At 38.5% G+C, this 21,372-nt stretch overlaps 1 protein-coding gene across 1 annotated transcript in view; it reads left to right on the top strand.

Annotated features, from left to right (window-relative positions):
* Positions 1 to 21,372, top strand: part of LOC149678243 (xylosyl- and glucuronyltransferase LARGE2s-like) — a 126,011-nt gene that overhangs the window by 93,784 nt on the left and 10,855 nt on the right. Inside the window, exons 5-8 of the mRNA XM_089836252.1 lie at positions 9,232 to 9,565; positions 13,476 to 13,584; positions 19,885 to 20,101; positions 20,621 to 20,807. Coding sequence (XP_089692378.1) covers positions 9,463 to 9,565; positions 13,476 to 13,584; positions 19,885 to 20,101; positions 20,621 to 20,807 — 616 coding nt within the window. The 5' untranslated portion in view covers positions 9,232 to 9,462. The remainder of the gene's footprint in view (positions 1 to 9,231; positions 9,566 to 13,475; positions 13,585 to 19,884; positions 20,102 to 20,620; positions 20,808 to 21,372) is intronic.

The raw sequence follows: 21,372 nt of genomic DNA, 5'->3' as shown, positions 1-21,372 counted from the left end.
GCTGGATATTTTTTATTGGGCGGTAATTATTGCTGGATATTTTTTATTGGGCGGTAATTATGGCCGGACATTTTTTATTGGGCGGTAATTATGGCCGGACATTTTTTATTGGGCGGTAATTATGGCCGGACATTTTTTATTGGGCGGTAATTATGGCCGGACATTTTTTTATTGGGCGGTAATTATGGCCGGACATTTTTTTATTGGGCGGTAATTATGGCCGGACATTTTTTTATTGGGCGGTAATTATGGCCGGACATTTCTCAAATCCTTTTCAAAAGTCGGGGGTAAAAAGTCTGATGTTTGAGCACATTGTTTTGTATATTAACAACAGACTCATATGGTTTCAAACAATATAGAGGACTGGCAACTTTGAAGCCCCATCAATCGTTTTTGGGTCCACATACCGGATGTTCCATATTAACCCTAAATAGAGCAGACGAATTCGCCCCCCCCCCCTTTTGAACACGGTCTATTCCTCTGTGCCAGCCATATTTTTCCCATGCTCAAAGGTGGGCCCAATAGCTCAAGCTACGAAACTCATTGGCAAAATACCATTATCGAGCCGCTTTTAAAAATACCATGGAGTCTCTGGCTGTAGGTGCTGTGGTTTTTTAAGAGAGCGGGAAACGAACGATAAAGGTAATAGGTTTCCCGATAGATGGCAGGGGGTGCGGATGCGTTGTACCACCACAGGTTGGTTTGTGATCGGGACCAATGCCTGTGTCCGGACTTAACATTCCGTTCAACCATCAAAAGGGCAATGAAGAGATGTTATACAAGGCGGTTAAAACGGAAGGTGGTGTGGGACACTCGCTAAAATTATGAGTCTTTGTCATGACCAAAATGGCGGTACAATGACTATTTACCGGTAAATTACCAAACAGTTTACAAATTTTGGCTCTTAGAATCAAAACTATGTAATACTAGCTGTTACCCGCGGCGTCGCTGGCGTATAATAAGAACTTCCATCAAAATGATACAAAGAATGGGCAGATTTAACTGATGACCAATTTTGGAGCGAAGGCCCTCGGCATTGCCCGTCAGCCCCTAGGGATGCATTTTTTCGATTACTTTTCACGCGGACATTATTCCATAAAGAAGGGTTTTTAAATTTCTGGCCGCCATTTAAAAAGATGGCGACAAATCGAACCCGTAAGACCATTCAGCCCGTCTATAGGTTAAAGGAAACCAGTGTACTTAATATATGCGAAATCGGTTGAAACGCGCGGACGTTGTTGCATAGAAAAGATTTTTTACATTTCTGGGCGCCATTTTTTAAGATGGCGGCTGATTGGAAAAACCTTTCTTAGTACGCGCCTACTACTTATGAGTAACGTTCCTGCAAATTTTCAGCCTTCTAAGGCAAGCGGTTTGGGCTGGGCGTTGATTATCAGTCAGCCTATCAGTCAGTCAGTCAGTCAGTCAGTCAGGACTTTGATTTATATAGATATAGATAATCAGTAACACTTTCTCGAAATCTTTCGAAAGTCAGATATTTCAACACCAAATAAGTTACTGATCAACGTGAACAAGCAGACCAATACATGAACTTTGAACTATTGCCGATGTATTGCACCCAATTTCACACTGCTACTGCGCATAATTTTCTAGCAAACTGGGTTTAAGGAAAGGTCGACTACAGTCCTAACTTGGAACAGTCAGTCCTAAACTGGAACACCCAGACCAATACATAAACTTTGAACTATTGCCGATCTATTGCACCCAATTTCACACTGCTACTGCGCATAATTTTCCATTAAAATGGGTTTTAGAACAGGAGGTTGACTACAGTCCTAACTTGGAACAGTCAGTCCTAAACTGGAACACCCAAATATAAATATCCCCAAAATTTGTTTTGGAAATTTTACTTTCTCCAAATTTTTATTGGTAAATTACAGTTTTTTGAACAATGTCCAATCCCTCGCATAATTCTGCTAGCAAACTCTTGGCGTTGGTTTTTTCTGGTTGCTTCTATATACTTACACACACAAGGCCGAGTTGTGTCTCGATTTGCATGCGTCTGCTTCATTGTCACGGACGAGGCTCGTGTCCATTGCCTATCTTAATGGCTTTCCGGCAATAGAGCGTGCAGCGCCCCCTTCTCGCAGACGATGGAAATTTTATTGAATAAACCATTACTCTTATCAGGTCCTTTCAAGCCAGACGGCTATATTAACGTTGCACCCTTCGAATAGATACTTTTCGATACGTTGTTAATATGATTGGTCAAGACATTCTAAGGTTGTAAAATCCAGGGATGGCTTTTTAAAAAGACTCCAAAATATTTTTTGTTAAATTTTGCTTATCGCCAAGCCAATGATGAAATACTGTAGTGGATGGAAAATTAAATTCTTTAAAGTTTAGTTTAATTTAAGTGATGCCCTGTTTTCATTGTAACCTTATCATTCGTCGTCGTAAATTCAACTTATCTTGCTATTTTAAAGGGATGTGCAATGTGTTATGTAAAGAACTATATTATGAGTTGTAGTTTTACTATTTCTAAACTTTAACCGTGGTTCAGTGTTGCCAGTAATTGGGAGAACCTCGGGTTTTTGGAACTGAATCAAACAGAATACTGCAATCTTTTCAGTATGTTGTAGATAGCTGTTGAATTGCCGTCACAAACGAGTGGCAATACTTCTCTGAGTAGGATCATTAATTGCAAATGGACCAAGTTACTTTTTGGAGGTTTTGGTTTATGGCGCTCAGATTTTTTTTTTCTGGTATGCCGAGGTCACTCGGAATTAATTTCAAAATAATAACTGTTTAAACGAAATTAAAATAAATTAACGTATTAATCTAAACTTCCCTCGTATGCTCGTTACTAATTTGCTGGTTATCTTCGAAACTCTGAGGCCCAAGATTGAATTTACCGCAACAGAATTAATTAGACCAAATTCTGTTTTGTAGTAGTGCGAACGAAGACTCGCATATTATTAAACTGTGGTTTTGATTTAATATTCAAATTTATATTATTGGTCTGGTTGCACGTGTAATTTAGCTCTCTATATGTTAATCCAGACTCGTTTCAACTGCAGCATCAATCGATTATTTTATTGAATTCCCAATTTTTCCTTATTTTTTTTAGTCTCTGTAAATTTACCCAATGAGTTTCGTAGAGAAAAACTTTTGAAATTTTAATTCATTATAAAAATGTAATAGAAAACCTGTTAAGAAATGAAGTCCTTACGTTTCAACCGCAGACATCGAGTAGATGTACACACAGTGGGATTGTTCTATGGGAGATCCATAAGTTTGTCATGAAGTGAATGGGGTACGTCATAGATTCAGGGTAAAGCGACGCCTGGTGAGGCGCTGTCAAAGGCTTAGTAATGTAGACTAAATAGGACCTAGATGGAAGTCCTGCATGCAAAATTAACCACAGAGTGTAGGACTTCAATTCGCGCTTCCGTCATTCTCGAACTAGTTATCTCGAGCTGTAAGTCTCTCAGTAGCATTACGAAGTATAAGTAGTGTTATACTTATCATTTAACATATCTTATAAACTTATGGATGAATATATATGGAATTTTGAAATCATGCAAATCCCCGTGCACGCTTTCGACATCTATTATGGGGAAAAAAGTCAAAGCCAAGGCCTAGCTAAGGAGAGTTTCCGTGTAAGTAAAGCATAGGGAACTCAAGCACGCGTGAAAGGAGCAACGTAAAAGCTCTGGCTTTAACATAAGGGGGAAGAAACGCATTTTTTGGCGTAAGATTCGCGACAAGCCACGACTTTTCTTTACCATTGCGAGAGTTATAAAGATTTACGACCTTGCAATCGATATATATGTAAAAGACAAACAACACGGGATGACTCTGTGTTAATGCCGGCTTCTCTAGAGTAGAACCGCCGAATTTTACTGTATGCAGCATAACCAACCATATTTGGTTCCGTCCCTTTATTCAACTTCTTCACTCGAAACTAATGTTATTCGCGTAAACGTCGTTGTTGATGTAGAAGTTGTACTTTTGTTTAGTATAATTGGAATATTTTGGTCCCAGGAATGATAAGTTGTGGGGTATGTTCTCTAGGTGATTTTGAGTCGAAAATGTTTTACGACTTTTTGCCGTCCGAGTCACTGTTTTCAAGTTAAGATTGTCAGAGTATTTTAGGGATGACCCTTTAAATTGAATTACATTCAAATCTTATCTTGAAAACAGTGGAACGGGTGACGAAGTGTCATAGAATATTTTCGACTCAAAGTCACCCAAAGAACATCCCCCGAGACTTATCATTCCTGGGACAAAAATATACAAAAGTACAACTTTCTACAACTTCTACATTTACAACGACGTTATAGTGAATAATATTAGTTTCAAATGAAGAAGTTGCATAAAGGGACGGAACTAAAAATGGTTGGTCATGCGTTGACTTCACAAAAACTGTACGTTTTTCTACAACTTGTACATCTACAACGACGTTATCGTGAATAATATTATTTTCGAGATAAGAAGTTAAGGAACGGAACCAAATTTGGTTAGTTATGCATTGAGTTTACAAAAGTACGTCGTTTTTCTACAACTTCTACATCTACAACGACGTTGTAGTCAATAATATTAGTTCTGAATGAAGAAAGTGCGCTAACCAAATATGGCTGGTTATGCATTGGCTTTACAAAAATACGTTTTTCTACAACTTCTACATCTACAACGACGTTATCGCGAATAATATGAGTTTCGAGCTAAGAAGTTGCATTAAGAGACGGAACCAAATATGGTTGGTTATGCATTGGCTTTCAAGCACGTGTTTCGCCAGGCCTGTATGCCGAGGGAATATGGCGTTAGGTAAGGGGAAAAAATGTCCGTCGAGAAAGATTGTAACTTTATGGCATTTTCCACGCCAGCCAAGATCGATCATCCGAAAGTATCACCATCTATTCCAGTATAATCTTAAATACAACGTCACTTGGCACCACAAAGAAAGGCACAGTACCATCGCGGAAACACTGTAATGAAACCAGACCGATACTTACGTTCATTCACCTATAAAAAGAAATATCATTTTGGGGATTGCCGTTTTATGAGGCGGCTTTTACGCTGCTTTCTTTTTTATATAGTACGGCTTCGTCTAAGAGTTGTTAAAGATACGAATTATGGATGGATGATACTTCATTGTTTTCCTGAAAATGTTCAGTTTTCATTATCCAAGTCTCAGATATCAGAAACCCTTTGGATGATAGCAGGGATAGATTTAATTTTAGAAGTAGGAATGGAGAATAGAGTAATGTAGGCGCGCGCCAAAGTCCCGGACCCCCTTCCACGGGGAAGGAGGGGGTATGAAAGAAGAGGCGGGTTATAGCGACCGAGGTAAAAAGGAATTACGTATTTTTCACTGTCCTCGTCAGAAACGTCATCAAAACGTACTGTTTAAGTGAGCCAATAAGATAATTTAACCTTTTCGTTACATGTTAGAGGGAGGGGCTCTACACTGGGTGGTCTATGAGTTGGACTGAAGTAAATACTAACCATTCACCATTCCTACTTCTAAAATTAAATCTATCCCTGATGATAGTATGAAATTGCGCTTTGCGTTCTCGATACAGAACTAAGATAGGGCCGGAAATAAGCACAGAGATCTCCTCTTTAGAATTTTAAAGTCCATAGTTGATAACAAATTTTTTTATGAATTTTTTATGTTGTTTTCAATTGTTATCCTCCATGTTCTAAGTAATATTATCGGAGTTAAAGTAAATTTAATTGAAATTGCGTTACATTTCAGCAAAGTCTACTCGAATATTACTCCAATTCGGTATACTATAGATTGCGAAAATCCACCACAGGTATACCGAGAAATCTTCGTACATGTTTTTCTTTTTAAGCCGGGCCGTGCGACCTTTGCGGTAACAGATTTTTGCTTCCGATAATACGGAAGCGGAAGCTGAAGCTGGCATCTCGGGATGTAATAATATCAGCTAAGTTCCCTTAGTAAGCCGATTATCTGCTAAGTCAAGAAAAAAAAATAAGTCGAAACGAAAGCCTTACCAATAAGAAAACTCCCAATCGCATCGCGTTTCAAATGCGAAATCGCAATATCTTCTCTAAGGCCAAACCTTAGAAGTTACTTCCTTTTGTATTCAAGAAGAATTATCCAGCATGACGCAACAACGGCCCGGGGTATTAGGTAGATGTTATCGGATTGTCTTAGGTTTTTTGTTATGCCAACTTTCATCCCAAAATCACGCTCTTTTTACCTATAATTTTTATTTACTCGAGTCTTAGATCAATAAGAAGTTTTTAAAACATGGTTTACCGAAGCGGTGTTCAAATGGACGTACAATATCCTGTCTTCATAGTAGAGCTTATCTTCCATGAAATAGAGCTCTACTGAGCATGCGTAAATTTCGTTCCGTTATCAGTGCACAGGTAAAAGATTCGTGTACGGGTGTAGTTTGAAAATTTTGTAATTTCGTTTTGGGCTGTGAATCGAGATGGCGCCACTTCATTAGCGCCTTTTCCTTAGCCATAGCTCACCTGATCATACGCAAGTAACTGACGCGTGATCGAGATAGCTGCGGTGTAGCAGACGACATATGAAACCTTTTAGGATTGTTGGTGCGGGACAGCTTGGGAAATAAGGCTGTGGCACAGGGCAAATGACCAGTTTAAAAATTAAATCGGAGGGGGGTCAGTATGTCCACGGGACCACTATGAAAATTCAAGGGTAGCCAGAGTCCAGACATTATCTCAACCATTTTAATAATCCACTTCTTTATCTTAGCAGGCGACGCGCCCTGGTCAATGGTCATGGAAAAGTTTATTTATTCCAGACCATGGGGGTTGCTGGCCCAATGTCCAGTTTTAAAATAATCCTTATTTCCCACCCTGGTGCGGTGTATGTCATTTTGAATGAGCAACTATTTTCGTACTCAAAAGTCTTGGTTCAAAAATAACCATAACGCCACTCTAACTTCTGAACAGGGAAATGAACGTACCGAGGTGACCGACGGCAATATGAAATTTTTTTCTGAATAGGCCTTAAGTCTCTAAAACCGTATCCCGTCACCGCGTCACAAATTTTCACCATATTTATTATCCCATACCCTAATTTTTGTTTCTGAAATTTGTCACTCTAGAACCTCAGTCGGGCGGTTTAGCCAGTATACGTGGTCATGAAACGCTAATTAATTCTTGATACAAAGCTTCGGGATTAATTTGGAAAACTAAAGCCATAATTAACGATTAAGGCCTTTAAGAGTGTTATCCCCTAGCTCGCGGTCCAACGTCATGCCTTCAACACTCTCCTTCCCCGTTTCCACGAGCTCGCCAGGCAGGCCACGGGATAGCTAGCTGAGTGATTAATATTCATAATGACTAAGCAAATGAAGATTTATGTCCGCGAATACTCTCGGAGCTTCTGTCCGTTCTGCCCTGATAAAAGCCTGGACGCTAGGCTCAACATAATAAAAGAAATACCCACCAGTTTCTTGTTTGGGCCTTATCCTACGAGAAAGACTTAGACTTTTTACAAGGAGTCATTGTGTTAAGTGGTAACAGGCAAAGGTAAAACCGACACTGAGAATTAAGCTTTATATCCCAGTCTCAACTGTGTAAAATTCTGTTATTTTAAGCAGGAATGCATACAGCTATTTGTAATACTCGTGTATCCTTTTCTTCCATGCGGGTTATGTGGGACGGGCTTGAGAACGAAGGCGAGGTCCTACGAACGCGCTTTGTGCAACGCGAAGTGAGAAAGATTATTGGCTAGGTAAAATACGTCATAGCCTTGAAGGAGAAGGGTAGGAGCGGTCATCCCCATCCCCATACCTATAACGTTGCCTACGGAACTACACCGAAATCCTCCCATCATCCTCAGCGTTTAGGTAGGGTCGTACAGTACATGAAACGTAAAGAATGCCACCTGTGTCTTAAAAATAGAAGCTAGTTCTCATACAAATACAATGGCGCTACGCGGCAGCACTTAACAATCGCCTACTAAAGGGTAGTGACGTGTACACGAGGTACACTGGGAAAAGCAGCTCGCCCATCATCATTGTCGCTCCAACTTGCACCTCTTTTCTCCCTGGTCTTAAGGCTCTTTCAGACGATCCAACTTTTTGACTAAGCTCGATGGGTCAAAAAGTTGTATCAACTTGTCCAACTTTTTTGGTGACTCAACTCATCCAGCTTCAATTCACACGATCCAACTAGTTGATTCAACTCGAGTTGACCCATCAAACAGAGTCGAAAAGTTGGATCGTCTGAAAGAGCCTTTAGTCTAGCTCTTTCCTCAAAATTCGCTGCTATCTTCGGTAGCAGTGTTTACCTGCCCACTTAGTACGCTATTTTCTATAGAATTTCATCCTTGGGAAAGGAGACGGCCGTTTATTGCTTGTACTTGTCAGTATTTCTTCTTGAAGGGACCGGTATGGTAATAAGCTCATTAGAGTCGCTTCTTTCTAATCTCATTCCGTTAAAAAGGAAGACGAGAGAAAAAAATGAAGGAGATCTGGTTTAACACCTTTCTCCTTTCTAATTTAGTTTAAGAAAAAAAAATATTCTAAGGAATAATTTAGTCGCAGGTAGTTTGTCTCAATTAATACCGTAATTATGACGCTTATAATATGAAAAAGAAATTTAAATGTTTAAATAAATAAAGTTGGAATGAATAATAGGCTACATTGCGTTGTACGTTTCGTTATTCTGACGTCATTCTTACTGTGATTTCATTGGTTGATAGCATCGCTAGAAGTGAAGCGAGATTCGTTATTCGCGAGGTGAAATTCGTTATACTTAATTATTGGTCTAACCCCTCCCACAAAGCCCGCCTAGATGCGTTGAGAAATTGGCTACGTAGTGGTTTCTATTAGCTGTATAAGTTTATAAGATATGTTGGCCATAAGTTTGTCACTGGTAACTTAGAAACTGGAGCTTGTAATTTTGAAGCGAGTGAGGTAGGTCATAGATTCGAGGTAAAGTGAAGACGTCTGGTGAGGCGCTGTCAAGGGCTTAGTAATGCAGACTAAATAGGACCTAGATGGAAGTCCTGCATGTAAAATTAACCACCGAGTGTAGGACTTCGATTCTCGCTTCCGTCGTTCTCGAACTAGCTCGAGCTGTAAGTCTCTAGCATTACATAGTATATATAGTGTCATACTTATGGAAGGAACATATCTTATAAACTTATGGTCGGTTGTATTCCTACCATTAGGATATAGATTCGGGACTAACTTAGTTTGAAAGAGATAAATCTAAAACTTTGATCTGTTATTTATTTTTTCTTTGCAGGATTTGGTTATGCTGGCCACTGAAGCAGTTTGTTTATCGAGTATCAGTTGTGTGCGGAGGCCGAGGCTTAACATTGGGTTTTGCCGTTTCACGACGTGGTCCGAGACTGCCTTCCTTCGTCGCTGATCAAATGTACCTCGATAACCTCTCTACATAGTCAAGTCGCTCGCTCATCGCTACCCTGGCTGAGACCGGTTGAAGTCGAATTTAGTGCCATATTTAAAATAAAAAATGTATTCGAAAATTCGCCGGAGGAAGCTCAATTTGATTGGGTTATTCGTCATATTTTCCGTTCCTGTTTTTCTTCTGCTCTATCTCGTCACCTATGAAACTGGTACGTCAAAATTCTCTTTATTTCATAAATTACTTAGCAACTTACTAAAGATTATCAGAAGGGGATAATCGAAGAAGGATGACACTCTGTATCCTCTTATTACTTTAGTTATGTATTAAACATGATTCTTCCCGGGCCCATGGCACCATTTTTGTTTGCTCTCCCGCTCAACAAACTTAATTCAGATGGGTAACTATCGCAATGTGTTAGGGTGAATTCTATAACTGTTCAAATGGTACTAAATCCTTTGCAATCAAGTAGGCACAAACCTTGATTGTCTTGACGTTGGACAAAAACACACAAGCGCATGCATGCGCCTTGGCAAATAGTTAAGCAGCACTAATAGAGTAATGATGAGTAGGGAACTATTTATCGCGTATGTGCATGATTCGGGTTAGTAACCTTGTACACTCCAAATGTAAAATGATGTTGGGAAGAATCATGTTACAATTAAGACATCCGCTTTGTGGTTGGTACACTTATCTCTTATCAGAAGGATATAATACTTCTCTTTGAGAGAAGTGTACCACCACAAAGCGGCGGGGACTGTAATTGTAACATGATTCTTCCCAACATTATAATTAACATTTGGAGTGCACAAGGTTACTAAACCTAATCACATACACGATAAATAGTTCCCTACTCATCATTACTCTATTAGCACTGCTTAACTATTTATATATATATTTCTGCCTATATAGATAAACTTTCTCCATGGTATAAGACAACGCATTTCGTTTACTAACTAACCCTTGGTAATTTGGCTCGCGAATTGGGTTGGGGAAATCCTTTTAATAGCAATGGACGATTTGGAAGGATAATTCTTCTGCTATAGTCCGAGATATCCAAGAGGGATTTATAAAGGCTTTCATTCATTCAATCAAACCAATTCTGTCTCAGCCGAGAAATCCCCAATGGAGATGATAGCTATATAGCAGGGGGTTATATTATTAGTCCGCCTTAAAGCGATTCTCATTAGCCAGTCAAAGAAGTCACCGCGCGTCTTACCTTAATGGACTGATAGCGAGCGAGAGCCCCCTACCGTCGCTTAGGGAGAAATAAGCTAGAAGCTTCCGACAAAACAATGGATGGAAGTGCTCCTAATTCGATCGTCCCACTTTCATTCTCTGTACGATGTATATACAATTGTCACGTCGTCATCATCATACCCTAGCGCCCTCTACCCAAGAAGATTTCCAAGTGAAAATGAAATTGAAGGATTACCCCTTACCCTATTTGGTAGGGTTCGTGGTTTTGAATAGACATCGTACTTCTAACTGACTAATTATGAAAGTTACAGTGTCTGTAGAAAAGGCATCGGCGGGTTTGTTAAAAATTACTTGAAATACGTCATAGGCACCACCCAAGAAGTGATATCTAGTTTACTAGTGAGAAGTTATAAGATGCCTAAGTATTCGCGCGCGCCATAGTCCTAGTCCCCCTTTCAAAATACAAGGGGGGACGTAAAAGGAGGCCCCGGGCTATTTCGCTACACTCTCCTCAGTCGGAAAATACGTCATTTTCGTTATTCGCGTCGTGAGTTTTCAAGAACCAATGAGATGCTGGTTGTAGTTTAGAGGCGGCGGGGATAAAGTCCGGACCTACTATACATTTGGACTGGAGATAAAGAGCTGGAAATGTGGATGAATAAATTTATACCTTCTTCCTAGTAAACTAGATGTCACTTCTTGATTGTAGTCATTCAGTGTTATATTTCATTGTACCTTGAAGTTGGTTGATTGAAGAGCTCCTGTGATCCTTAGGGAATGGGATGGAATGCGAATCGGTGCGTTCACGTGTAAAGAACGAACTTCATAAGATACTCACCTCAAAGGCGTTGATTAGGGCCGGTTGTCCTTACCCGTACGCCTGTTCCGATTTTAATTGAAAATTTCCAATAATGGAGTCCGTGGAGATTGTCTTTAATGACACTAATACCTCGGACTTGAATTTCTTCAGTTCCTAAGGCGGTTTTCATTGATGGAATTTTTCCACGGTTTACTCACGAGTGCGTTCAGGGTCTTACGGTTAAGAAACCATTCGGTTCGATAAGTAGGAGTTTGCTAAAATAGAAAAAAGGAACCTTGTGTGTTTTATGAAAATGGACTTATATTTAGAACAATAACAATTAGGACTAAAAATGTCAATGAAAATCTTAGAAAAAAAGTCAGAGAAAACCTGGAAAAAGTCATCCAATTTAAATCGGAAAATTTCGTACCATAAGTTTATATGATATGTTCCATAAGTCAAGTGTTACAATACCTATACAAGTTCGTAATGCTAGAGACTTACAGCTCGAGCTAGTTCGAGAACGACAAACGAGAATTGACTACACTGTCTTGCAGTCCATCTTCCTATTTAGCCTTTGACAGCAGCGCCTCACCAGGCGTCGCTTTACCCTGAATCTATGCCCTACCTCACTCACTTCATGACAAGCTCCAGTTTCTAAGTTACCAGTGATCGACAAACTTATGACTAACATATCTTATGAACTTATGTTATTTTAATATACGTTGTAAGAATTTGTTTCAAGTGAGAAACCATACTTTAAAAACTAAACTACTATATCCGACTCAAACTATTTTGGAGACATCCATCTTATATACTTATACCATTACTCGGTCACGTTCTGTGAATCTGTAAGATGAAACGGTGTTTACATCCCTTGAAAGCTTATGGTGATTCCGAGAAGCTCTCTGGCTTCATTTACTATTCATTAATATATGAAGGCAAATCCCCCTAAGTCAATTTATATCAGTTATTTATAGATGATGCCATGGAGTTATCGACGTATCTTTCTCTAAAGGACTCTACGCTGATAAATTATACAAAAATTCCTAGAAAAACATATGAAAAATATTTAAAATATTACTTAAATTTAATTATCTTAACGTTGTAAAGAAGTATATTAATGAAATATCTCAAAGTCATTTTGAAATTTAAGTTAATTTGAGATTTAATAGGTATTTTGAGATTTGCACCTCCGACCAATCGCGTAACGTCCTGCCTTCTTGTCAACAAAATTCACGCTGTGAACAAGCATTAATGAAAAATCCTAAAGTAATATTAAAATTCAAGCTAGTTTGAGATTTCATTGGTAATTTGAGATTTGCACCTCCGACCAATCACGTAACGCCCTGCCTTCTTGTCAACAAAATTCACGTGGCATGTTATCAAATCTCGCGCTTAATTTCATTAAACGTGCCGCCGGAATTTTGTTAACCAGAAGGCGGGGCCTTACGTGATTGGTTGGAGGTTCCAATTTCAAATTAACTACGAAATCCCAAAATAATTTTAATTTTTACATAATTAGGAGGTATTCCCCGGATGTTTCATTATGCAAATTGGTCTAATATAATGGATAAAAATCATTTGATTTATCCTTTAAATCCACCCTTTTGGGCACAATTGAAACGTACATCCTAAGCCATTTATTTATACCTTTAAACGCAATAGAAACAACGGCTTCCGCACTGCGTTGAAATGCCCTATGACAACCACCGTAAAAATCAATTGAATCGCTTCCGGAAGTTCCTAGTTCTGAGATGGAAATTAAATTTTCAATGCGTTTTAAGCGAATTCAAACAGATCTTCTGAAAGCAGCAATGGAGGGTTTATTTTTTCGCTATTTTTGGAAGTTCCGCTACTGCCGGAAAATACGTTTCAACTAGCTTCAAGCTTTTCAAAGAGAATTACAAGATTATAGTTCCTTTTTAAGTGTCAGGAAATTAAAGAGTTTTTTTTGTTGCGTCGTTTCACTTCCGGTTCACGTGTTTTTCTATTGGTTTACAGTTTTAAGGGTGAACAAAACGGAAATTCTAGTTTAATATTGATTTGAAATTTGAGTTTTTTTATCTCTAAATGATTGGTTTTTCTTGAATTAATTGTTTCTTTTTTGGGGTATTTTCAGAAGTTCCTTCAACCGATAATCTTCTTGGTTTTAACAAGAAAGAAGCGAAATTGGCTGAAAGAGTCCGTGAAGTCGAGGAACAGAATCAGTTACTCAGAATGCAGCTCAGGTAAATAAAAATTTACCTTTTTTTCAAGTAAATGAGAAAATAAGACAAGAGTATGAAACTCGGGTAGTTCTAATTACTTCATCAGTATCAACATTTTGGCAAGATACAGTGGACTACTTTCTATGTCTGTCTGTTTATAACGCTTGATGTGTAGTTCGCGGAAGTTAGTGTAGATGGCGCTTAAGTATTATGTAAAGCAGTATTTGCAACGTCAAAAATTATTAAACATTTTGGTAATAAACAGTGGACCTATTTCTATCTGTTAATAATGCTTGATGTGTAGACGCCAAACATCGTCGTTGCAAATCGATTGAACATTTTGTCGAGCTACAATTAACATTTGTCTGTCTGTTTATAACGCTTGATGTGTAGTTGCCCGGAAGCTAGTGTAGATGGCGCTTATTTCACTTTCACTCACTGTATCGTGTAAATATCTTTCTGCGACGGAAAATACCGTGTGCACCAAGAATGTGTATATTTTGGCAAGAAACAATAGCCAACTTTCTTTGTCCGTCTGTTAATAACGCTTGATATGTAGTTACCTAACGACGGTGTAGATGGCGCTTACTCTTATTAAGAATAAGATCCAGTGGTAATGGAAGGTTAAAACACACATAAATATAAACATAAACATAGATCCGTCAAGTGAAGTATTTGTACCAATTAAATATATGGTAATGTTAATTTTCCACTTTCAAAATATTTTCATTTTGACAAAAATAACTGAGCTTCATTTTCACAAACGATCAAAACCTCTTGCTAGACGAAATAAAACTTTAACCCTTTACGAGTAAAATTAGTTCATTTTCTGTACGAAACGAAATGAAATCAATCACAAAGCTATTAATCCCAAGCAAAACCTCTACTCCACGAGTTGGCTAAGTTAGTTTTACATTCACAATTGCGTAAGACTGAATAACTAGCCCCATTGCATTGTTCGCGGATCAGTTCCGGGCTCTGAATTCACTCAATTTGGGCTTTTATTTCCTCATTTTGCCCGCATGCTTTTAATCGTCAGCTGGCCGATCCCGTAGGTTTCATTTCAATCCATTTAGCCGCTTGATAAATGGATGGTGCCGATGAAAACGAAACTACCTTCCTTCCCCCTAGCACTCCCTTTCTCCCTCTTCACTCCGTTAGACCATAAGTTCATAAGATATGTAGGCCATAAGTTTGTCACTGTTCACTGAGAGCCAAGAAGTTATATGTAGTTTATTAGGGAGAAGGTTTAAGATGCCTCCTAAGTATTCGCGCGCCATAGTCCTAGTCCCCCTTTCAAAATACAAGGGGGGACGTAAAAGGAGGCCCCGGGCTATTTCGCTACTCTCTCCTCAGTCGGAAAATATGACTGTAATTTTCGGCATTCTCGTCGCGCTGACGTGAGGAGTTTTCAAGAACCAATGAGATGCTGGCTGGTTGTAATTTAGAGGCGGGGATTAACTCCGGGGTACCTACTATACGTTTGGACTGGAGATAAGGAGCTGGAAATGTGGAGGCGAATTTATACCGTCTGCCTAATAAAACAGATATCACTTCTTGCTGAGAGCTTGTAATTTTGAAGTGAGTGAGGTAGGTTATAGATTCGAGGTAACCTGGTGAGGCGCTGCTGTCAAAGGCTTAGTAATGCAGACTAAATAGGAAGAATGAAGTTCTGAAAAATTAACCACCACCGAGTGTAGAACTTCAATTCTCGCTTGTCGTTCTCGAACTAGCTTGAGCTGTAAGTCTCTCAGTAGCATTACGAAGTGTTGGTAGTGTCATACTTATCTGATACATATCTTATAAGCTTATGGTTATACTCCCTCTCTCTCTCTCTCTCTCTCTCTCTCTCTCTCTCTCTCTCTCTCTCTCTCTCTCTCTCTCTCTATCCAGACTGCTAAGCCTTGGCCCTTGCCAAATAAATGAAGTCTTACCGAATAAGCAACCCTTCTGGGAACGAATAAGGAATTATAATTGATTATGGAGAGTGCGTAGGACCCTAGTTGCTGATCAATCCAATAGCAATTACGCGCTTTTACGATGTCTGCCTTCTAATAAAAGGCTACATTAAGTTCTACTCAATTTGTAAGAAAACAAAATGGCGGAAGAAATGGAGGAAATGTTGTTTTGGGTACACTCAAATTTCGTTTCATTACAATGCGATTTTTTTCACAAAGTATAGCTCCGATTCTTATGAATTTTTGAGAGTTATCGTGAGGAAACCAAATTTTTTTATTTTAGCTTCACAAAAATGTTGATTTTCGAAGGTCAGTCACGTGATCTTTTATCTGTGTGAGTAGAAGTCCTGACTTGGCGATTTTGAGTCTAAAATGTTCTATAACATTTTCGCCGTTCTGGCCACCGTTTCAAGTTATGTTTGGAGTATTTTACGGTTTAGCCCTTACATTTGATTAAGAAACTGATTGAGACAATGATTTCTATTGTAATTCAGGGGTCGTCCCTAAAACACCTAAATTATGACTCGGAAATAATGGCCCGGACGACAAAATGTCATTGAACATTTTTGACTCAAAATTGATTTCTCATAGAACATCTCCAATTAATTTCTGGTAGACCTTTTAAAAACACTCTGTATATTCTGATTCTGAATCAAAGAGATTAATTTAATGAAAAATTCCATTTTTTAGTTTAATCTAATATTAACCTTTTAATCTTAAATATAGCTACTCTGAATATTTAATTTATTTTTTTTCCTGGCGAAAATTAATTAAAAATGCTTTCACTGTTTACTCCATAGAGGCCGGGGATGTCGAAAACTGATAGCGTTGAATAGAAAATAAAAATCCACTATTAAATATATTTTTCGTTTTTTTTTTTATTTTTTTAATTCTCGGCCAAGGTTTAGCTGAAGTTGCAAATTTCGTTGGCAACAAACTTATTATCTTAGGAAAGCAGATCGTTTAATTTTAGCTCCCCATATATTGCATGTTTTGCAAATTAGTAAAAATGTTTTAACGGACTGAGCAGGGCTATTACGAACTTATCAATTAATTCCAGGTGGACCATAAGTTCATAAGATTATGTTCCATAAGTTCATAAGATTATGTTCCATAAGTTCATGAGATTATGTTCCATAAGTTCATGAGATTATGTTCCATAAGTTCATAAGATTATGTTCCATAAGTTCATAAGATTATGTTCCGTAAGTTCATAAGATTATGTTCCGTAAGTTCATAAGATTATGTTCCGTAAGTTCATAAGATTATGTTCCGTAAGTTCATAAGATTATGTTCCGTAAGTTCATAAGATTATGTTCCGTAAGTTCATAAGATTATGTTCCGTAAGTTCATAAGATTATGTTCCGTAAGTTCATAAGATTATGTTCCGTAAGTTCATAAGATTATGTTCCATAAGTTCATAAGATTATGTTCCATAAGTTCATAAGATTATGTTCCATAAGTTCATAAGATTATGTTCCATAAGTTCATAAGATTATGTTCCATAAGTTCATAAGATTATGTTCCATAAGTTCATAAGATTATGTTCCATAAGTTCATAAGATTATGTTCCATAAGTTCATAAGATTATGTTCCATAAGTTCATAAGATTATGTTCCATAAGTTCATAAGATTATGTTCCATAAGTTCATAAGATTATGTTCCATAAGTTCATAAGATTATGTTCCATAAGTTCATAAGATTATGTTCCATAAGTTCATAAGATTATGTTCCATAAGTTTGTCACTGGTTAAAGTATTGAAGTAACTCGGTACTTAGATCTGTAGAGTCGGGGAATTTTGAAAATGGTAAAATCTTGGACAAACAACCTTGTACTATAAGCAGTTAGTCAGTTCATTTTGAACTAAAACCAGGGTTGCTACAGTACTTGGAAATCCTGGAAAAGTCAGGGAATTTGAAAATTGTCGTAAAAGTCATGGAATTTCCGTTGCATACTGACTTGAAAATCTAAAGTCACAGCCAACTAGGCGCACCAGCTCAAATACGGGACAATTGTAATGTTCTATAGGCCTACATTAACTTATTCTGATAGTTCCTAATAAAGTTTTGTTAACTACTAAATAGTAGTTTCAATTAAAAACTGTGATAAAATTAGCATAATTGTAAGTACAAAGCTGATGATAAATAAGGCATTTTTAAAGGCTGCATTCTTACTTTTCTAATTGTGTAAGTTTGATAATTGTTCAGGGAAATTGACTTTAGATGGTCAGAGAAAACCTGGTGGAAAAGTCAGGGAATTTTGGAATGAAAAACCTGTGGCAACCCTGTAAAACGCTTTTGAACAAAAGTACGTCATAACCATTTCTTGATCTAAATCCCGTACGGAAGTTAAGGCTACCATCTTTCACCCCTAAAGGCTAGCAGCAAACTGGGAACCTCTTAGCCTTGAACCTCTTTAGGAAAAGGGGGAAATATCCCCTCACTTTCCCTTCCCTTATGTTATAAAGCGTAGGGAACAGCGTCGTCGTCATGAAGCAGGCAGCAGTGGCCTTAAATCTGTTTATTAATTTTAACCGCGACCAGATAAAACAATTATTCGCGGCTCTGCAGGGGGCACTTATCTCCTGGCAACACCTTTGCACGTGGGCTACGAGTCCCAGCCCCCGGGCCACCCCTTAATATTCACGCCTCGCCGCCTCTTAATTAGTTTTACCGGCGACTGAACTTCAACGCTCATTAAGCATCGGTTCGTGGTGTTAATGCTTGTAGAAGACCACACCCCTTTCTCTCCACCACTACGTTTTTTACACCTATTTATTTCCCAAAACTTTTTTTACTACTATCTTGTAAGTCACGTTCTAAGGATTAGTTTCCCCAAGTTTTTTTGATGGAGTATGTGGTATAGTAGGTTTGGAGGAAATTATGGGGTTTCCTAGGGGGGATTATGTTACGTATAGGCCTAAGCTATTCCTTTTTAGTTATCAAGATTCCGTGTTCATCGTCGCGGAACTTTCAGCAGCTGGAAACGCTTGCAATTTGTATTTTATGATGTAATGGAAGTTTGTGTCTTGGACCATTTAGAATTTTTCAGGTTCTTATCTACCCCATTTGGTTGGTTAAATTTAACGTAGGTTATGGGATGGGTGTTTGTTTGTTGTGACTGTGTTAGTGCCATGGACGTGTGTTTGTGGATATAAGTGCACACGAAAGTTGAGGTTGGTGAGGAACTGGTTATGAAGAGGTTTTCTTAGCTACGTGATTGGTTATGTTAACGTAATTTACATTATAGGGTGTTTGTTGTGGCCCTGTTAGTGGATGTGTGTTTGTGGATGTAAGTGCACGCGAAATATTATGTTGGTGAGGAACTGGTTATGATGAGGTTTTTTTTAGTTTCGTGATTGGTTATGTGATCATAATATAGGTTATAGGAAAGGTTTTTGATGTTGCCCTGTTTGTGGGCTAAGTACACCAAAGACTTTTGTGGCTTCGTCAATCTCTTGGTTGAGATCAGATGCGTGAAGAAAAAAAATTGCTAAGAAATTCTTAAGAACAATTCTCTAAACCGGTAATTCTGATTACTACCAACTCAAATAATGCAATAGCTTACACTGTTAAACCTATAAATCGCTGCAACGTCACCTGACACTAATTGATGGCTTTTAAACTATTATATGTGCCTCTGGTGCCAAATTCTCAGGAATGGTGCTTATCTATTTATAAGAAATTCAGGACTATTCAAAGTGTATGTTCCTAATTTTGACGCTGTGCCGACTTTCGTTTTAAATTTAATCCGAAATTAATCAAAACCTCAATGGGGACGGTAATTATTATGAGGTGGTGGTATTTGATTTTGCAATTCACACACGTAGCTTTTACGTAGTCGTAAAATATCTTGTTAGATTTAAAGTTTTAAGAGACTTTGAAAGGAATTCAAGAAGTTTTCCTTGCGGCGATTTTTTTATGCAATGTGGAAGAAATCGAGCAACATTTATATGGAAAAGTCAATACTACCTTGGCTATACTCAGGAATGCATAAAGGCAATAGGAATCATTGTGTAGAGATTTTCTCAACTTATCTAGGTAGATTTTGTGGGATGAGATCTAGACTAATCAGTATGTATGACGAATTTTACCTCTCGATGCACAACATAAGAAATCACTGTAAGAATTGTGAGGCGTAATTTCCCTAGCCCGGCCTACAAACCAGTGTACATGGGGTATATATATGGAGCAACAATGATACCTAGTATCTGTATGTATTCCTGGAATAAAAAATAGCTATGAACATGCGTGTGCAGTTAGAATATAAACCAGTAATTATTCATATATAATCTTCTAATTGGGTTATAGAGAGTTTAAGTAAACGTGTATTGATTTTTACTGGACTTATATTATTTTGCAGCGTTTCCCAGAACCACTTATTGAAGTTGTTATCGGATTCGCAACTTCAAGCGTTAAACGGGTCCGCCGGCGTTGCCGCTTTGAAGGAAGCTCGTCTGGCCGTCCAGGGTTTCCTTAACGATGGTTCCCAAGATGACATCAATGGCAACTCACCTCCTTCGCCCGATGAACTGGCCAGGTTGAAACAACCCGTGCTCTGCGCTCACCAAGAACCTGAGGTAAGCGTTGACGGCCAACTTTAATGGTGTACCGAAAATGGAATCCAAATCTCAGACTGCAGTTGAAAACTTTCGGCGATGCGTAATTGTAGTACAACCAGGGATAGATTTAATTTTAGAAGTAGGAATGGAGAACAGAGTAACCTGGGTGCACGTCAAAGTCCCGTACCCCCCAGAGGTAAAAAGGAATTACGTATTTTTCGCCGTCCCCGTCAGCAACGTCATCAAAACGTAGTTTAAGTGAGCCAATAAGATAATTTAAACTTCGTTACGTGTTGGAGGGAGGGGCTCTATACTGGGTGGTCTATGAGTCGGACTGAAGTAAATACTAACCGTTCCGTTCTCCATTCCTACTTCTAAAATTAAACCTACCCCTGGTACAACAATGACCTCTTAATAGCGTACTAGAGCGGTGCATCTTTAGGCGCATTCCACTATAGTAGCGTACTAGAAACCGTAAATAGAAAGTAATTAAGGCTAACCCTTGAACTTGAATGTGCGTGTTTGTGTGTTTGACAGGTCCCTAAATGCGAAGTGATCCACGTGGCGATTGTTTGCGCGGGCTACAATTCGAGCCGTTCGGTGGTGACGTTGATCAAGAGCGTTCTCTTCTACAGGAAGAATCCCCTTCATTTCCACTTCATTTCCGATTCCGTCGCCCAGCTCATCTTGCAGACGCTCTTCAACACTTGGAACATTCCAGCTGGTAATTAAACCTTCCCCTATAACTTCATTTAATCATATCGATTGCGAGTCCCGTACGTACTCGACGAATTACGTGCCCAAAAGCGAAAACCCCTTCAGATTACGATGGGTAATTGAAATTGGAATTGGAATTGGGCTTAAAGGGGCAATGAAATGGTCCCACAACCATTTTTTAATCACTAGATCTATAGATAATTTTCGCACATGGAGGATTCATACCATTTGCACCTGGAAACCTGGCTACCTGGAGGACAAAACCTCGCATGCTTTGTCCTCCAGGTAGCCTGGCTTCCAGGTGCAAATGGTGAGAATCCTCCATGTGTGAAAACTTTCTATTGATAAAATAACATCAAGATCATTAATTAAACTTCCACCAAAACCTTTCATTTCATATTATATATTTTTTCAATGGTTTCAAAAGTTGTTTTTTTTGTAATAAAACAATGGTAAAGTGAGTGACCACTTAGGCCCAAGACTGGTAATGCGAGTGACCAATTAGCGACCGACACCTCACAAACTTTATTCCGCCACTAAAATCGTATACCCTTTGTTTCGAGTTTCATTTC

The sequence above is a fragment of the Phalangium opilio genome, unplaced genomic scaffold (assembly GCF_054372755.1).
Source record: "Phalangium opilio isolate 3A_F unplaced genomic scaffold, DU_Popi_V2 ptg000042l_1, whole genome shotgun sequence".
In the NCBI taxonomy this organism is placed as follows: domain Eukaryota; kingdom Metazoa; phylum Arthropoda; class Arachnida; order Opiliones; family Phalangiidae; genus Phalangium; species Phalangium opilio.
The sequence above is the reverse complement of the archived record's forward strand: the minus strand, read 5'-3'. Positions and strand labels throughout refer to the sequence as shown.